This window comes from Mastigoproctus giganteus, chromosome 13 (assembly GCF_048544385.1).
Source record: "Mastigoproctus giganteus isolate SK-2022 chromosome 13, ASM4854438v1, whole genome shotgun sequence".
In the NCBI taxonomy this organism is placed as follows: Eukaryota; Metazoa; Arthropoda; class Arachnida; order Uropygi; family Thelyphonidae; genus Mastigoproctus; species Mastigoproctus giganteus.
The window spans coordinates 61,908,747-61,927,187 of NC_143587.1; the positions used below are offsets into that span (position 1 = coordinate 61,908,747).

Sequence of the window (18,441 nt, forward strand, 5' to 3'; positions counted from 1 at the left end):
GACTCTTCCGACCAGCACACCTTCTAACGTCCAATTTGCATGCTCTTTGCACCAGGCGAGTCTTTTACGCCGATGAACCTTGGTTAGGAGGGGATGCCGTAGGGGCTGTCTGCTGGTATAGCCCATACGTGCGAGCGTGCGACGCATGGTCATGTCAGATATTGTTCTGGGTTGGCCCATGTTGTATTAGGTAGTCAACTCTTAAACAGTGCTGCACCCGTTCGCCTGTACAAGTCGTAGGACCGGCGCTCACCTCTAACACCAACCTTTCGCTGACCTTTGCAGGTTTGCCGTCGGGTAGTTGTTTGACCATTTTGTCGCCAGTCCTTGTACACTTTTAACTACGGCGATTTTCGAACACCACACCAGTTCAGCCATTTGGGAAATCGAGGCACCACCTCGTCGAGCACCCACAATCTGTCCTTTATCAAAATCGATAAATCTTCCTTTTACCCATCACGCTCGGAATTTTAGAAGAAGAAGAACTCTTTATTGCATACAAAACGCACATACCGTACACAAAACCCTTCACGGCTACAAGCCAGGGGTTTACACTAAAGGCTAATACAAGGTTAAAAAGGCTAATACAATATTACAGTAAAGGCTAATACAATGTAATAAACAAGGATGAGATAGGAGGAAAAATAATATTATTACTAATTATACAAGCGTAGGATAGCAGATGAAAAATTTACATATGAACATATATACATAACAGCATGTTATCATGTTAAATTATTCTCCAGGGAGCAGTCCTTTTACAGTGCTACAGTCATCTAAGCAGGAGCAGAAAGTTGGAACAATGTAGTGAGGGATCCATGGGAGTGATGGACAGGTCCTAATGTCTGGTGACGTGGTTCTGAGAAGGAAGTCGATGGAGTAAGTTCTGCCTGTATTTTTTATCCAATGCTAACTTGTAGAGGTCGCCATCCAAGGAGTGCATGTACTGCATCATTTGCACGGGTGAGAACCGATAGGATAACTTTAACCGGTTTGGGATGGCCTGAAGGACTGGATTGGCCCGAAGGCTTGGGACTGGGATCCTCCAACCGCAGTTAGCCCAGAAATCTGGGTCCGAAATAATGCCAACCATCATTTTTACAGCAAAGACGAGTCTTCTATCATGGATAATGGCAGGAAGACGTCTGATGTTTAGAGCTGCTACCATTTGGGTGGTCCTTGGTGCAGGGGGAAGCCGAAATTTCCATATGGCCCACTTCAGTAGCCAAAATTCGCCTGCAAAAATCCGTCTCAGATGCGTTGCGGCAGTTGAGGTCCAGACTTCTGCTCCATAAAGAATGACCGGATAGACACATGTCTTAATATACCTGCACCCAACGGCCTGGTCATGGACATGCATAAATTGTTGCTTAAGCATCCACCTGAGTCGACAGAATTTTTTTTGCAGGTGGTCTATGTGTGATAAAAAGGAGAACTTCTGGTCAAAAATAACGCCCAGATCGGTGTGTTGCTGAACAGCAGAAATCGCGGATCCTCTTATATTGGGTTGCACCATTGTTGGGTTCCGTTTGAGCGAGAAAGTCAGCTGTTTCGACTTCTCAGGATTGATGTGAAGGCCGAAACCGGAGAGGAAGGCCTCGAGGTTCTGGATTTTCTGTATGATTAAGACATTTGTGTAGTCAGCAGTGTCTCCGGCGCTGATAGCAGTGACCAGCTTTATATCATCAGCGAAGGTGATAATATCAGTTCGGCTCGTCACGAAAGGCAGAAGAACAGCTGAGAACAAGTTGCCAGAGAGGATCTCACCTTGTGGGACTTCAGCTGTAATAGTTCTAGTGTAGCGCCGATTGGCATCGCGAACAATAATAGTTCTGTTCTCAAGAATTGTCTGAATGAACCAGAGCACGTCTCCGCCAATGAGGTAATACTCACGTACTAACGCGTTAGCCTTACTAACGCGTGAACGGATACGGAATCAAATGCTGCCTGGACGTCGATATACGTAACGGTAATTTCCGAACCGTGCTCAAATGCCTCGAGGATCTTGGTAGTGGTAGTGACTAGATTTGTAGCGGTGGATCTTGACCGGGTGGCATAGTGGATCTGCAGTGGCTGATGTGGCATCATTCGGGTGGTTAACGTTTTCAGAAGAGATTTCTCAAATATCTTTAATAGGCTTGATGCAGAAGAAATAGGACGGAAGTGATTGGGCTGAGAAGCAGAGCGTATTTTTGGCAGCGGTCTTACTAGATAGACATGCCATATAGGAAGGAAGAATTTTTGATGAAGGATTTTGTTGAATAACGACAGAATGGGATCAACAATAAATGTACTCAGGCATTTCAGCATAAACTGAGGAATCCCACCGGCGCAGAATGCGGCCGTAGGTGCTAAACTATTTATTGCATCAATCAGTTGATATTTGGTGAGTTGAATGAATTTAAGATGTCTGTTGAAATCGTATTGATTGGGAATTCCACTGGTGTAGTGGATTCTGGCTGAGCCGCAAACCTAGTTATGTGGTCGAGCCAACTGTTCAGATTGAGTGAGTCGATGGCGTCCTCTGATTTGCTTCGATGGAAGGGCTTCCCTTTATCTATGGTAGCCTCTAGGTGAAGTTTTATTGTCTCCCTCTTGTTCCTAATAAAAAGAGCCCTAGCTCGGGTGAATGCAGTTCTGTCTGAGGGTGAGCCGTAGTTTTTCCACCGCTTGTGCATGTTCTGTTTGACGTGGAAGCTTTCAGAGACTTTTGAACTCCACCAGGCCCTTGAATGTTCTGTGATGGTTAGCTTCTTTGTTGCAGCATAGAGAGAGATGGTGGCTATTCATCTTGTCATTAGGTCAATTCCGAGTTCAGGGTCGCATTCCTCAAGGACATCCCATGGAATTGCCTGGGCTGAATAAACACACCTTTCAGGATCGAGGTATTTGGGTGCTGTAATTGTTTTTGCTGTGACTTTCCTCCTGCCAGTAGTGATGGGCATTTCTGTTTGCACAGAGAGAATGATGGGGCTATGATCAGACTGTATGTTGCTTGTCGGGTTTTGATTAGCTACACAATTTGCTGATGCGAACGCGAGGTCCAATGTGCTTTCGCCTCTCGTGGGTGGTGTGCGCACCAGTTTAAGACGTAATATGTCTTCTAGATTCTGACTCAGTTTTCTCTTGAGGCTTCCCAGGGTATTTGGGAGATTGAAATCCCCACACACGATATGCTTCAGTGATGAATGGAGATGGTTAATCAGTGAATTGAGGAGTTCGTCAACTACTTGTGCGTCTGGAACGGGTGGGATATACACTGCGACAATGTCGAGAGAAACGTTCTGGCTGTCGTTGTTTTTAGGTTTTATTGTGACTAGAACTGCCTCGAAAGAATCGGACTGGCTCGATACTGAGTGGAGGATAGAAAATATCTGCTCATTGAACAAAATTGCTACTCCTCCTCCCCTGCGGTTTTCTCTAGACGTACACACCATCTGATATCTTGCAGGCCAAGTAGAAGAAAGTGTTTCTTCACTGAGATCAAGCCATGTTTCTGCGAAGCAGACCACGTCCATTGAACTGGACAGCAAGAGCTCCTCAACTTCATTCGATTTGTTCCTCATGGATTGCACGTTTTGAAATAGGAGTTGGAATGAAGCTGGTCTCCTGACCTTGAAGAGGGATGTACACTCTCTGGTCCGTTTGTGATGCGTTGCTGGTTTTCGATAGGTTGAAACATGACAGGGATCGTAAAATTCGGAGATAGAGATGGCGGAGATTTTGAGTTGTTTTCAATCACCGTTGAGAGTCCGTTTTCCGTAGGTATGTTAAGGGCGAAATATGGAATTACCTTTTTGCTATGGCCAATCCCATGTAGAGCAGTTCGGTTGTTAGTTGGGAATAGAGACACATCGTCTAGTCAGAGTCTGGACTGTTGTGGACACCTCTCAGGGGTATTTGAGGGTATCGCTTCTTTTCTGCTTCGTGTTTCATAAAATAGTCTGATGATGGTGTCGAGGGGCCATATGGTACACGTTCCAATCCTTTCAAACTGGCTTCTGTCACAATAGATGCGAAAAGAAGCATAAGTTGTGCTACGAGTGTTCAGTTTCCGAATCTTTAAATCCAACTGGAGTTCCTCAAACAGTACATCAGTGACGAGTTTTGCTGACGTATCCGGGGCCAAACGAGATACAAACAAACTGCTTGGGGAGAGTCGGGGTGATGAACTAACCGGTTTGAAAGGCTGAAGCTTCGAAACTAGTGCGGTGCCCGTCCAAGTGTTTTTCTTCCTATTCGAACTGTTTTGACTGGCTGTCTTGCACTTGGTAGTCTGGGCATTTTCCGGTTTGGCACCGAACACGAAGTTGGTGGCAGACCTGGTAGTGGTCCGGGTTTGTTTAGGGCTAAGTGACGAGTGACGAGTTTTACTATCTACTGAACCACTAACACCTTATCTATGCTACATAGGTCAACTAACTCCGCACTCTCGTACCTCATGTGGTCAACAGGTCGCATTCAGTTTTCATAGGGGTGGTCATAATTCAGTGATCACTCAGTGTATGTATAATATCAAAAGAAACTTCAACCAGTTTTACCAATTTCTCTGCATGAAATAATTGATGTTTTATCATCATTAACTTTATATGTTTAGAAAGTTTAATATGCGCAGTGAATAGGGGATAACAATGTCGTATTTTCGCTTGGTACTAATATAAAGTGACCAGACGTCCCGGATTTCAGTAGTTTGTCCAGCATTGCAAACTATCCCGGAAAATGTCCCGGATTGGACATGTAGCTTTCATACTTAATGGCAAACATAATGCAAAATCATTTGCATTATGTTTGCCGGGAACCAGTGGTACAACGGAAAGAGTTTTTTTCTGGTAGTAGATAAGCTGTGGGCGTCAACAAAAACACAGCTGACCGTAGAAACGCTGAAAGCAATACTAAAAGTTAAGTGCAATTTTGCTAATTCTTATGAAGACTTTTACGAAGAAATAGCAAATAAGGAAGAATTATTAAGAAAAATTCACTCAGCAGAAAAATATATTTAATTATATTATTTAATATCTCTTGTTTTTTCAATAAACAAAAATGAAAATCGATTAAAAACATGACCCCTCTAATAAGTGTTTTTTTTTTTCCTTCTAATTATTTTTATCAGTTCATATTCTTCACACAACCCTCTGTTCGTTACGTAGCGTAACATGAGGAGTGCCGTATACTGAACATCAGCCTTTCTGTGAAAAAAAAAAAATAAATAAATAATAATAATAAAATAAAATAATTAAGGAGCATTCCACCTAAATAATTTTGGGTAAAGTATTTTTACCCAAAATTATTTAAATGAAATGCTCCTTCTGATAACCGTGAGCTAATCTTTATAATTCTCCGATATAAGTAAAACCAAACTGTTTCAATTTACATCTTCCATTCTCAAGTAACTTAAAATGCCAGTGACGTCGAAAAAATATGGTTAGTCTGAAAGGACACTGAACTTTTGCAGTAGAAATTAACAACACAACACACTACGAATTTTAGCTTGTGAAATGAGAGGCGAACACTGGTTTTATGATGGGGAGGGGGCTGCCAATGCCCATATTTCTGCTGCATACAATAGTGGGCTACGAGATATCTTTTAGTTATATACTACAAGCCTCACCACGAGAAGTATAAAAGCGGCTAATGGGAGAAACCCTGGGGTCCGCAACAACTACACTTAAATATTTATACAAACTGCAAGTACGGTTTACACAAAATCGGGAAGAGCTTGTAAGCAGCTTGTTTAAATTATTAAAAAGAAGTTTTGGATCAAATGTGACCACCATAGCTGCCGCCGTAGCTGAGTAGTCAAGCCACTCGAGTGGAGGGTGCATAAGTACATGCGCTTTGGTTGACCGGAGTTCAAGCCCGTGACTGCTAATTACGGTGCTTTTTTTGTATTCTCTGTATCTTGTGAACTCCTCTGACCATGTGGTCGTCCCCGAGTATAAACAGAAAATTTATTTTGAGTTATTTTTTTATTTTTTTAGTGGAATGGAAGCTCCTTCCAAGATGGCTGGGATGATTTTTGGGTGTAGTTTTAGTGAGAAAATTGTGAATTTCTGACTTGTGTGGATTAATTAATTCTACTTCTTCCCCTAAGATTAGCTAAACACAGCCTTACTTGAAGAGGCCTTTAAGAATTCCTACATTTCCGAACCAAAATCTGTACAAAGAATGACAAGTGGAATAGTAAAAGGTATAAAACTCATGTAAAATGCTGTCTAATATCCAGAAAAGAAAGTATCCCCCGCCTCTCCCTTTCAACGCCCAAGGTTAGGTAGCTAAATTAATGAAATCGAATCGGAAGTCTCATATAACTTCAAATGATAGTATCCCAGCTAAAGGCGTATCAGAAAAGATTAGTCCGGTAGTCCCGAAACAATTTTGGTTGGATTAGATTGCACTAGTGCCTGACCTTATCACATTAGATCTGTAAACCGTGCGCAGTCCACGGACAGTTTTACTGTTTTGTGGGATGAAGAGCCTTAGTTCAGAGTCGGGACGAGGTATTTTTAAGATCGAAACAACTAATGCAAAGTGCGTTCTCCCCCCCCCTCTCCCCAGCTTACTATCACATGAACTTTCATCGTTAAACTCCGTAATTCCTGCTACACTTTAATCTGAGAACTCCCTCTTACAGGAAAAAAAACTTTCATTTGCACTCATGACTGAATAATACGGCAACTGTTTGAAAGTCTTTGTTCGTGTTGTCATCTATAGGAATAAAAACTGGTCATCTATAGGAATAAAAAGGGGGCGGAACTAATGTGAAATTTTAGAATTATAAAAATGGAGAAGGTTTATAAAACTGATTACTAATTTTTAAAATTGTGTCAGTGTGAGCAGAAAGTTGGCACAATGTAGTGAGGGATCCATGGGAGTGATGGACAGGTCCTAATGTCTGGTGACGTGGTTCTGAGAAGGAAGTCGATTAAGTAAGTTCTGCCTGTATTTTTTATCCAATGCTAACTTGTAGAGGTCGCCATCCAAGGAGTTGTAAGATCTGAAAATCTTACAAAAAATAAAATATATTTTTTTGACTTCTGAAGTTAGTTTTCCTTTTTGGATTCTTGCCGTTGGGAGAAATGTTAATAGCGTCAGTTCAATAAACAAGAATTATCCAGTAAGGATTGTAAAACTTAAAAGGTAGGAAGAACGAAAAACAGAAAAATTAGCTTTACATCCGTCAAAAACAGAAAACTGACGGAAAATACTATAGCAAGCCCAGCAGGTGGTACGGCGCAACAAGTTTATGAGGGGTCACGCACCGGAAACGCATATGGCTAAACGCACACACAAGCCTCTAAAAATAGACGCGATGGTCTCCAGTGACACATTTGTGGTTTGTCTGTAGTGCTTTTGAGACAAGCTGTGATGACACAGAAGGAGTTGTTTTGATGCATTCGGCCTACATGAAAGAGCTCAACGGATGTTAACAGGTAGGAAATAAAAAAGGAGAGGGGTATTGTGAATCACGTGCCACAAGGCTGGCTGACCTGCCAACAAATGAAAGGATAAAAATGAATATAGGAAGGAGGAGATTGGGTAGAACACTGTGGAGAGGCGTGACAGACTGGTAAGAAAAATTTGTGGATGGAGACGGACAAAAAAGGAGTGTCAGTGAGTTGGGCAGGAAGATGAGAGTGGGTCAGTGTCAGTGAGTTGGGCAGCAAGATGAGAGTGGGTGAGTGTCAGTGAGTTGGGCAGTAAGAGGAGAGTGGGTCAGTGTCAGTGAGTTGGGCAGTAAGATGAGAGGGGTTCAGTGTCAGTGAGTGGGGCAGTAAGATGAGAGTTGGAGAAGAAAAGAAAGGAATGAGTTTTTTTTAGATAGAGTAGCCGGTGGAGAAAAGTGGCTAAGTTTAATGTGTAGTCAGTATGAGGGGTAGATAAGCTTTAAGTGAACAGTTAAGTCAGTGATCTAATAAGTAGTGAGAGAAGCAGTCGAGTAAGTGGAAGATGAAGTTGAGGTGCAGAAGTCGGTCAGACAGTCAGTCAAAAGTAGACTGAGTTTTGAAGTGAGAGACGAACACGTGCCATAGAAAAGAGGGAAAATTTTTCAAGATCCTTAAAGCAGATGAGAAGGAGTCAACTCCATTATGAAGGAACGAGATTGCCTGATATTCTGAGAGCAAGTACGCTGGAGCTGATGAAATCCGAAGCCGGACAAAAAGAGTACAGCCATTCTGATCAGATGAAATTAATGCGTCCATAAAGAAATACAAAGGTACCCAGGAAGGAATCCAGCATCTTATGTCGAACGCCCCCAGTGATTGTGAGATGCGACCCAGATAGAAAGGATCCCCTACTCGCTTAGAGAAGGATGTACCGTGAAGTCTGCCAAGTTATGTCAGTAAGTGATTAGTTTGTTTAAGTACTCTCACCATCACATCGATTATAGACACTTGATAACCAATTTATCAGAACTTTTGATTGAACACATATGTATAAGTAGTACTATATTATAATGAATAAGTTAGTGAATGTTATGGACTGAAGGACATTACCCAGGGCAAGTCAATATACATATAGATAAATTTTGGAAGGGAATAGATATAAAATTTTTGATGTGATTGATACTTGTTAATATTTGGTTAAATAAGTGAATGACTAAGTATGAATTTTGGAAGGGGATAGACGGATGTCAGTAACCCCCGAATGTGCAAGTAGTTAATTGTAGAAATTTGATAGTATTGATTACCTAGATTAGAGAAGGTTGTAGGCTATAATCTGTTAGAAACCAGAGTAATGATTTATACTGAAATTAAGAGTATCGGAGCTTTATCAATTTGGAGTAGGAATTGTTTTGTAATGAAAGGAGAATGTTAATAGATTCTTTTGAAAGTTAATTGAACTCAGGAGTAAGGAAGTAGAAACATTTTGTTAGTTTAAAAGAGGAGATAGTTGTTTATGATTTATGTAAAGGAAATAGCCCTCCTTGAGTTTGCTCAATAGGCAAATTACTTTGCTCATTTACATTCTGTTATAAGAAGATGAAATTAAATCTATTTGGTCATGAGTTTAATAAATTTCTTTTGTTTGATGTATCTATGTAAAAGTGTCCAATAAACTGTATTTTTATTATACAACATTTGTGTGTCTCTTTGTTATTCTGAGAAAAAGCCTATCCAAAGGGAATTAAACTCATCAAGGAGATTTTCCCCTAGAACTTGGAAATTTTCTGTGAAGTAAAATAGTCAGATTGCGCAAGTGGGGAGTTATTATAAAGGGGAGTTGTTAAAAGGGGAAATAAGAATAATATATAAAATAACATTATCATAAATACCACTCCCCCCACAATTGGCGAAAGCAAGCCAGGATATAATTCCCAAACGGAAGGCAGTGTACCAGAATAGCAAGGAAATAAGTTAAGCCCAGTTGCTGAAACTGAGAAAAAAATTCAGCTGGCGAGCCAGAATACATATCATATCGATTTAGAATTATTGTTTAATATAAAATTGATTATTGGTTGAAAAATATTAAGGTAAATAATGGTGGAGATAAAAAGTTAAGTATTGAGTTTGATTATTTATGTATTATTGGATTGATCATCAGATAAATTTGCTAAGATAAGAAATTTATAGATTTAAAGTGTTAAACATTGAAACACGTTTAATTATGTATTAGTGAATTGATCACAGATTGAACTTGGATTGAGTAGATAAAGGTGAATATAAAGAAAGGAATATTGAAGCATTAGGAGTAATTAAGGGTATAGGAATTCATTATTAGGCTAAGAGATAAGCATTTAGGACAGATTAAACTTAAAAAGGGCAATTATATTACTGTTAATTAATTTGTCAATTAAATTAAAGATGGCTACAAGAAGGGCACATAGCAGTAGGGACAGGGAAAGAACAGAAAATAATGGAAGGGAAGAATCAGTGGAAACAAGTTCTAGCATAGTGAGTAACAATAATGGATCCCTTAGATTAAGTAAGTTCTTAAAAGTTTTTAGGGGCGAACCATCGGAAAGTGTAGACTATTTCCTGCGTAAACTGATAATGATAAAAGAAAAGGAAGGGCTAACAGAATTAGAGGTAGTCACTATGGCCGAGTTTAAATTAGAAGGCGCAGCACAGAGAAAATATTTAGAAACTACGCAGTCCACAGAAGTTGAAACTCTCGAACAATTCGAGAAAATATTAAGAAAGCTTTTCTCTGAGAAAATTACCTTCCTGGAAGGAATCAATAGGCTAAGCAACATAACACAAACCAGTCGCGAAACCGTGGAAGAATACTATAAGAAGTTTAGAACAATTAAACTAAACACCGAAGTTTCCGAAAATGAAAATGGAGCCTTCGATAAAATTCTAATGGACCAGTTTTTATCGGGAATTAGAGAAAGATATAGGCGAGAGATACTAAGGAGAAAGCCAAAATCCTTAGCAGAAGCGGCAGAACTAGCCGTCGAAGAGGAGAAACTAGATTTTCACGGTAGGGGGAACACTAGAAAGGATGTTAACATATTAGTATCCGAAGGGGAAACAAAACCCGAAAACAGTAGGGATAAGAAATTAGATGGTTTAGAGAAACAGATCGCAGGGGTGGAAGCCAAATTAAACAAGTTATTAGAAGAATTTAATACCAAGAAACAAATAAAGGAAGGGAACAAGGAACAGTTAGGCGAGAATACGAGGACCTGGGGAAGGCACAATTACTTAGAGGAAAACGGAGATGGAAGAGAAGGATGGAAAACTGGAGAGGGTGGCAAGGGTAGAATTCGTAGGTGGTGCTATAGATGCCAAAAGACAGATCACTGGACCCGTGACTGCAAGGGAGGCGAACTAGCAGAAGGATTCGAGGGGAGGAGAGAAAAACGGGGTTCTAAAAATAACTGGGGAGATTATTGGGATCGAAATAGAGACTATCGATCGAGTAGGCAAAAAAACTCAGAACAGGTAAGGGAGGAAGCGCGCACTAATTATAGAAAGGGGAGCCATTGGCAGGAATATGGTAGGGATAAGCCAGATTTAAACTAAGAAGGTCCGTCACGAAGGCCCGAGGTGGGGGACCAAACAGGCGCAGGGGAAACCATTATCCCAAAGAGGGCATCCACATAGAGTCGGTGAAGAGTGATGCAGGCTATGATAACCTTTTTTGCATAGACGGCAGCATCGGGGGAGTAGATAGCCGTATGCTCATTGACAGCGGCGCCACCAGGTCACTCATGACCTGGAATTTCTACCTAAGGTATAAGGAGGTTAAAGGTGAAGCCAACGTACGGCCCTGCGAAGAATATACCTTGAAGGGTATAGGCTTGGGCGACTGGCCGACTAAATACCTAGTAACTGAAGAGGCAGCGCTAGGCAGGGGAGGCAAAGTGGTCAGGTACAAGTTTCTAGTCGCACCTGGAATAAAAAGCACTGGATACGACGTGAGTAGATATGTTGGGGGTTCAAACACATTTACATAAAGTCTAAATGGTTTTAAACTCAATTGCATAATACCTGGAGGAATTTAAACTCAATTGCATACTATACTCCAAGTACAGGTGTGAAAATGATATTTAGTTCTCATTTCTCTCCCTAGATGGCGCCACCTGCTTACCGGGTTTTTTGTAGTTCGTATTTTTGTCCCTAGATGGCACCACGTATATTTCTCTCTTTTAATTTTTTATCATACCTGAGTCTTTTCTTGTGTGTATGTAAACCTTTTTGAAAATACATTTTATTACAGTATATCTTCTTAAGTTGTGTGTAAACCTTTTTATTGACACATTTCCTAATATCCAAAACTCAAACACCAAAGAAAATTTCAGCCTTTGATAAAAAGAAAATACATTTTCAATTCCACCCAACTGTATAATTCCAGAAGAATAACACGCATTCTTGTAGGAATATTTGTGTTAATTGTGTAATGTCCCAGCATGATGACTTCCTCCATCACTTTTTATTTACTGAAGCGATAAACATATCAAATAATGTCATCGGAATATTTGTGTTAATTGTGTAATGTCGCAGTATGAGACACTTTATTTTTAAAAGTGACAAAAAATATTTTCTTTCGCAGTGTCTTCTCATAGATTTAAACCTTTATTGATCCTTTGATAAAAAGAAAACTCATTGTCTTGTCATAGTGTTTATTAACTAAGCCACCTGAGTCTTTTTTTCTTGTGTGTGAGTAAAACTTTTATAGGTTCGTTTCCTTAGAGATTCAATATGAAGATACATTTTTTTTAATTTGAGCCTTTTTATTATTATTGTAACTCTTTATTATTGTCTTAACTTATGTGTGTTAACCGTTTTATTGACTCGTTTCCTAAAATCAAAAACTCAAACACCAAAGAAAACTTCTGCTTTTTAATGAACAATTTTTAAAAAGGTACATCTATGAACAAACAGTAACATTTTCAGATGTGTGGAAACAGTCCATACTCCTATCTTCACGCTGCGGCTCCGAGATAATAATAATCACTATCAGGATGATGACAAACCATTTAATTGACACTTTTCCTAAAATCAAAAAACTCAAACATCAAAGAAAATTTCTGCTTTTTAATGACCATTTTTAAAAAGGTACATCTATGAACAAAACAGTAACATTTCGAGAACACAAGCAATCAAAAGACACAGTTCAATGAAATGGGAATAAATGAGCATAACGTTCAATATAACGCTTCCTTAACTCTGATATCATTCCAACTACTGCCTGCAGAATATTATAAGGATTAATTTCTGGTTCTTTCTGCTGCAAAGTACATCTAGCCGTAAAGTCTGTTACAACGTTATACGGAATCAGATGTCGAACCATATACTCGTAGGCTTCTTGAAATGTGATATCACTGGTGGTGGTGAACTGTCGACGCAGTCGTAAACATTCGCGAGCTGTGTGTAGTACTTCCATCACTGATTCTTGCATCAGCGTGAATAGTTTAGCTTCGTTCCCAAGCACAGATACAAAATCGTCAACATAGAGTATTTTTTGTGAAAGAGACTCACATTCATCCAAGTCGAGATTAAAATCACACAGCTCACCATTGGTAATCGTAGCACGACCAGCTTCTGTCTCAATCTCCAAGCCATCTGTAAATGTAATAGTTTCATGTGCACGACCCCGAACTAATAGTAATACTTCAGGCCATTTTAACGCTATCTTACTCCACTGATCTACCGTTAGTTTTAGATAACTCGAAGCGCATTCCAAAACGATCGATACTTCGAAATCAAGCAGGAGAACTCGTAGAATAGTGCGTGAACTGAGGCGACGAAAAAACACATAGTTCTTCTTTGGAGCGGTACTCATCTTAGCAGTTGCTGAAAAATGGCAAATGTAACGTATAACAGTCATATATAAAGCAGTCCCAACCCAGATATGTGACTAATAATATTACTCAAGAAGAAGTGTGTCATCGGAAATTGCCCAATAAAACAACCTTCAACCCAGATATGGACTAAGAATATTACTCAAGAAGAAGTGTGTCATTGGAAATTATCTAATTAGGAGCTCTTACAGAATGACAAACTATTTTCCTTTTGACCTTAAAACCCACTTACAGGATGTCTGTAGTATTTCCGAACAAGTTTCGTTTTGACGAAATAGTAGGATCAATGACTGAGAATGTCATAAAGCTACTGGAGAGCCTTTAAAAGCGACCACAGTCACAGAATCGTTACCGAAAAAAAAAAAATGGACATGTGTGATGATAGTTCACTGGAGTGTGAAGCTGTCCGTCTTGCAGAAGTTATTGAAGCTGAAATATTGTATACGAATACTGTACTGTATACTGAGGTGAGTGACTTTCCTCCTATATTATCCCTCTTTATTTTTAAACGGGATAAAAATGCAGTTTTATAACAATGCTTAATATTCATTTTCAGAATGCAGAATTCTTTTCATTGTCTCCTCGTGTCGAGGGGAGGGCAGGAGGATCAAACGAAGGACCTGTAAGTCTTATTCAGAATCTCATATGCAGAATTACAATCCGAATTCCAAAAACGTTAAGTATTTTTTTTTTTTTTCATTTCTTTTCAGATTCAAATTGGTGGTGGTGACGAAACATACGAACGATTCTACGAAATCAGTGAAGGGCCAGAGAAGTATTCCTCTAAATATAAAACTATGTATAAAACGTACAAGTGCAAATACCGAGACTTACATTTGCTTGCAGGGGAACAATTTTTTCTTTTGTTCAAACAAATGTTTAAACTAATTATAGGACAAGTAAACAAGGGAGGAGAATTTAGCCATGTTCGTTTATGTGTAAACGCCGACTCCCTAAAAACACCGATTAATCTTCCATTTATGAAGATATCAGAACTGACAATAGATAGAATTATGGATGCGTTTTTCAGTGTAGATCAGTCGCGAAGTGACTTTCTGATAACAGACTCTCTCACAATCGATCTGGTTCTTATAAACATATCAAATAAAGGTGGTGCTGGGCCTCTTTCCTGTACCGTTCAACGTGAAACGTGACAAATGGCAGTGTAAGCTACTCCATACATCGTTAACTAGGCGGTATGGTTTCACATTTAAGAAGCGCATAGTTGGAGAGGACACCCGTACATTCCCATATGGATACTTCCGTGAAAAACACAATCAAAAATGATTCGTCGGTTATAACACTGTCACTATGTGTTCGTTTATCCACCCCTTCACATGTGTCGCGGCCGGTGGTACTCAAAGCGGTAAAACAACCTTCATTCTGTCCCTTATTAAAAACAGCAAACAGTTAATTTCACCCCCTCCGGAGAGAATAATTTACTGCTACTCTGAAGAGCAGGATCGGTTCTTACAGTTTCCGCAGGTTGAATTCGTAAAAGGCTTGAAACTGCCCGAAGTCGATAGACATGTCAGAAATCTAATCATAATCGACGATCTCCTACACGCTGCAAAAGACAGTTCCGAAATCGCTGAAATATTCATTAAAGGAAGCCATCACAGGAATACAAGTATCTGTCTTCTCTCCCAAAATTTGTTCTGTCAGGGTAGTCAATATCGGACCATCAGTCTTAACTCACACTATTTAATCGTTTTTAAAAATCCCAGAGATTCCCGACAAATATCTCACTTAGCCTCGCAAGTATTTCCAGGGCGTTCGAGTGTTCTAGTCGATATTTATAAGGAGGCCACAGAAAAACCGTTCTCATATTTATTACTGGACTTTCGACAAGATACACCAGAACAATTACGTCTGCGCTCGTGCATATTACCGGAGGACGGCCCGTCAATTACTTATGTACCTTCATGGCTAAAAGACTCCGAAAACATAGTGACTTCATCAGGTTTTTGTCTGGTGCCAGCCCCAAGCAAGCAAATACAATTTTGAGACAGACATCGCACTCTCAGGTCACTGTTTTGTGCGAACTGTGTAAGAATTTACTAAGAGGTAACATACCAATCACTCCACAAGAACTTCGTAGACTGCAGCGCAAAAAGAAGCTGTTACGTGTTCTAGCGGATAAAACAGTCCCCTTCACAAGGCGACGGAGACTTATTACCCAACAGGGAGGTGCACTGTTTCCCTTACTGGGCAGTCTGATAATTCCACTGATAACATCGCTAATAAGAAAATGAACGACTCGTTCAAAAAATATTTACTACTGGCACCACCAGAACACCAACGGATGATTTCTCTGGACGAAGAGATGTCCGAGATTCTGAAGAGACAGGACATGTCGATCGAATCCAAGGTGAAGGCCTACCTTCAAACATTGCAGGCTTTTCTGGGACTGAAGAAGAAAAGCGGGCCTCCGGAGGAGGCCCTCGTGCTCCCTCCCGCGGCGGCCGGGGAAAAGCGCGCGCCCAAACGTGCAAGGAAGAAGCCGTCGATTCTGACGTCTCCCCGTCGCTTGAGAGGAAAGAAAATACAGTGGATAAGTATGTGAGTACACAATTTTTTTTTTTTTTTAAATTTGTTTATTTAAGTGATCGATTACATCTAAAGTAGCAATGATATCATTGCCCCACAAATTTTTACAATAACATTCGTTAACAATCTGTCTCATAGTAATACCGCGACATCTATGGGTTAAAAAGAAAACACAATGCAGTCCACAAGCTATAGATTCCCGATGTTGTATTACAGTCTTGTTATGAGTCCACTTGCGACTTTGCCTTTTCAGAAACGCCACAAAATCTTCGGGCGGGGGGCGGGCAAACGTGTCGAAGTAATCGGCTTCTTCTTCTTCTCCGAGGTAAATAGCTATCCAATGGGTTCCTGGTCTGTCGGATGGATCGGTGTTGACGACTAGAAGAAACGGTTTACTAAGAATGTTCGTAGCCAGTTCGTCGCGAGCACATACACTTATGGGGTAATCTTTAACAACACTTTCCAACAAACGTGCTATTTCTTCAGTGTTCATAATCCAGAAGAACCGACCTGTCTTTTGTCAGCGAAACCACGTTCTCGAATTCACTGTACAAGACGCACGTTACGTTTTCAGGCAATGGTGATGAAAATTTCAGTTCGAGACGTACGCTCCCCCGTTTCAGAGCACTAATGTGTGCACCAATCGCGTTTTCGTCTGGCGATAAATCAAAACCGTACAATACATTACCGAGTGGATACTCGGAATATGACAAATCGTTTCCGGTGTCTTCCGTCCATTTATTTAATGAAGAGAAGAGTGACAGATACGATCTCGTATACTGTCCTGTCTTGAAGTCGGGAGTCAGAGGTATTGACGGGTACTGAATGCCATCGGCAGTCACTTGTAAGTAACACAGGTTGAAGTGAGAGAAGTTAAAAGGATTACGAGAGTACGATCCATTGAAACCTTCACTCGACACCAAACCCACAATCACGCGCGATGGAATTTGTCCTAGGAATATATTATCACGTGTGGAATCTACCATTCCTTTGGGAATAGAAAAGTATGTCACGTTCACGCGATTAATAGGGTACACGATCGGGTTCTTCTCTAAAACATTGATGTGTGCTAGTTGAATCTGAGGATTCAATTTCACTTTACGTACGAATAACGTTGCTTCCATAATGTTCAACTTGGCAGTCGACGAATCGTTGGAAAGCAAACAAAATTCGGGGGAACTTCTTACCAGTCGTAAACGGAGGGAGACGTTATTCACTATGTATTTAGATTGGTGACACAGATCGAGTCGAAGTCTTCCTAACATCTCTGCAGTTTTCGATTTTGAGAAGAATTTCAATCGTTGGTACATACCACTGTCGTCCTTCTCGAACATCTGTTTAACATCGGTGTACTGATCTTTGACGTACATCTCAGTTGTCAGTTGCGAATTCTTGGCTTCCCGTCCATAGTTAAGAAGTGTTTCCAGGTATGCACGATAAGGGTACGTATTCGATGATGGGTTAATCAGTTTGTCTTGTACAAAGAGATCGACTTGACTGAATAGAGAGTGAAAGAAATTGTTAACGACTCCTACTTTATCATTTTCTTCCAGATCTTTTCCATCGCTTCTGGTGATTCGCACCTTCAACCGCAAATAACTTTTCCCGAGGTCTAGATACTCTTCCGAAGTCCCCGGAATATAGAATTCGATCGGGCCTACACTATCTACAGATGCCAGAGGAAGGAAAGTAATATACGACGACCGTTCGACACACATATTAGTGGCAGGTTTACTGAAAAGATCCAGCTCAGACATCATAACTTCCATCGAAAATATCGCGACGTCTACGTTTACCACCTCTCTGATTACGCACCTTGTCTTTAATGGCTTGCCCGACTTCTGATACACGATTTAAAAACGAACGTTTAGGTGGAACACCTGATATAACATCATCAACGATATTTCGTCCTGCCGAGAGTACTTGTCGACCGATGAAAGCTGCTGCAGGTTTGAGTATAGGTGTGAGAAAGCGGAATGCAGTTCGGAAAATGCTTCCTAATCCGTGACCTCTCTGGATGGAGGGCCCAGCGAAGTAGGGGTTCCCCCCTGCTTGCATTGTGTAGTAATGGACGTACGCATTCATCGTTCACGGAAATGGAGTTTAATTGTAGTCTTTCCCTCACTGAACGGTACGAATTCACCGCTATCTGTACGCACTTGGATGGTTACTGTATGGAACGTGTTTAACTGGAGTGGGTAATAATCTAAATGCGAGAACTCTCCGTTATTGGAAAACGATACGACACGTAACAGTGGCGCTTTCGTATCGCCTACAACCTGATCCTCAATTAGGTTACAATAGACGAAATAGGAACTGACACCCCTATATATATCTGCCTGGTACTTAGCGTAAACTCTACCTTCTAAGTCTCTGCCTAGTTTTTCGAAACCTAGCATCTGACCGAGCCCTGTTTTTGGGAAGCGAAGGTAAACCGATGGATCGATTTCGATAGACACTATACCTATGGAGTTCACTTTTGCGTCGAGTTGGGGTGCCAGCTTCATCATGGCGTTAAGCACCTGTGGTATACTTTTGTAGCTCCCTCGTGGCAGTTTACAGACCTGAACAGCTTCTGCTTTCACACCCCGATATGTGATCGTTCTATTGGATGCTTCTTTAGGCAATGTGATTTCCTT

At 40.6% G+C, this 18,441-nt stretch overlaps 2 protein-coding genes across 4 annotated transcripts in view; one reads left to right on the forward strand and one right to left on the reverse strand.

Moving 5' to 3' along the window:
* LOC150076113 (Na(+)/H(+) exchanger beta-like) overlaps nucleotides 1-18,441 on the forward strand; it is a 493,086-nt gene that overhangs the window by 153,915 nt on the left and 320,730 nt on the right. The window lies entirely within an intron of this gene.
* LOC150076114 (uncharacterized protein F54H12.2-like) lies at nucleotides 16,285-17,520 on the reverse strand. Its single transcript, XM_090387260.1, has one exon. It carries the CDS (start codon nucleotides 17,518-17,520, stop codon nucleotides 16,285-16,287), a length of 1,236 nt encoding a protein of 411 aa, XP_090243386.1.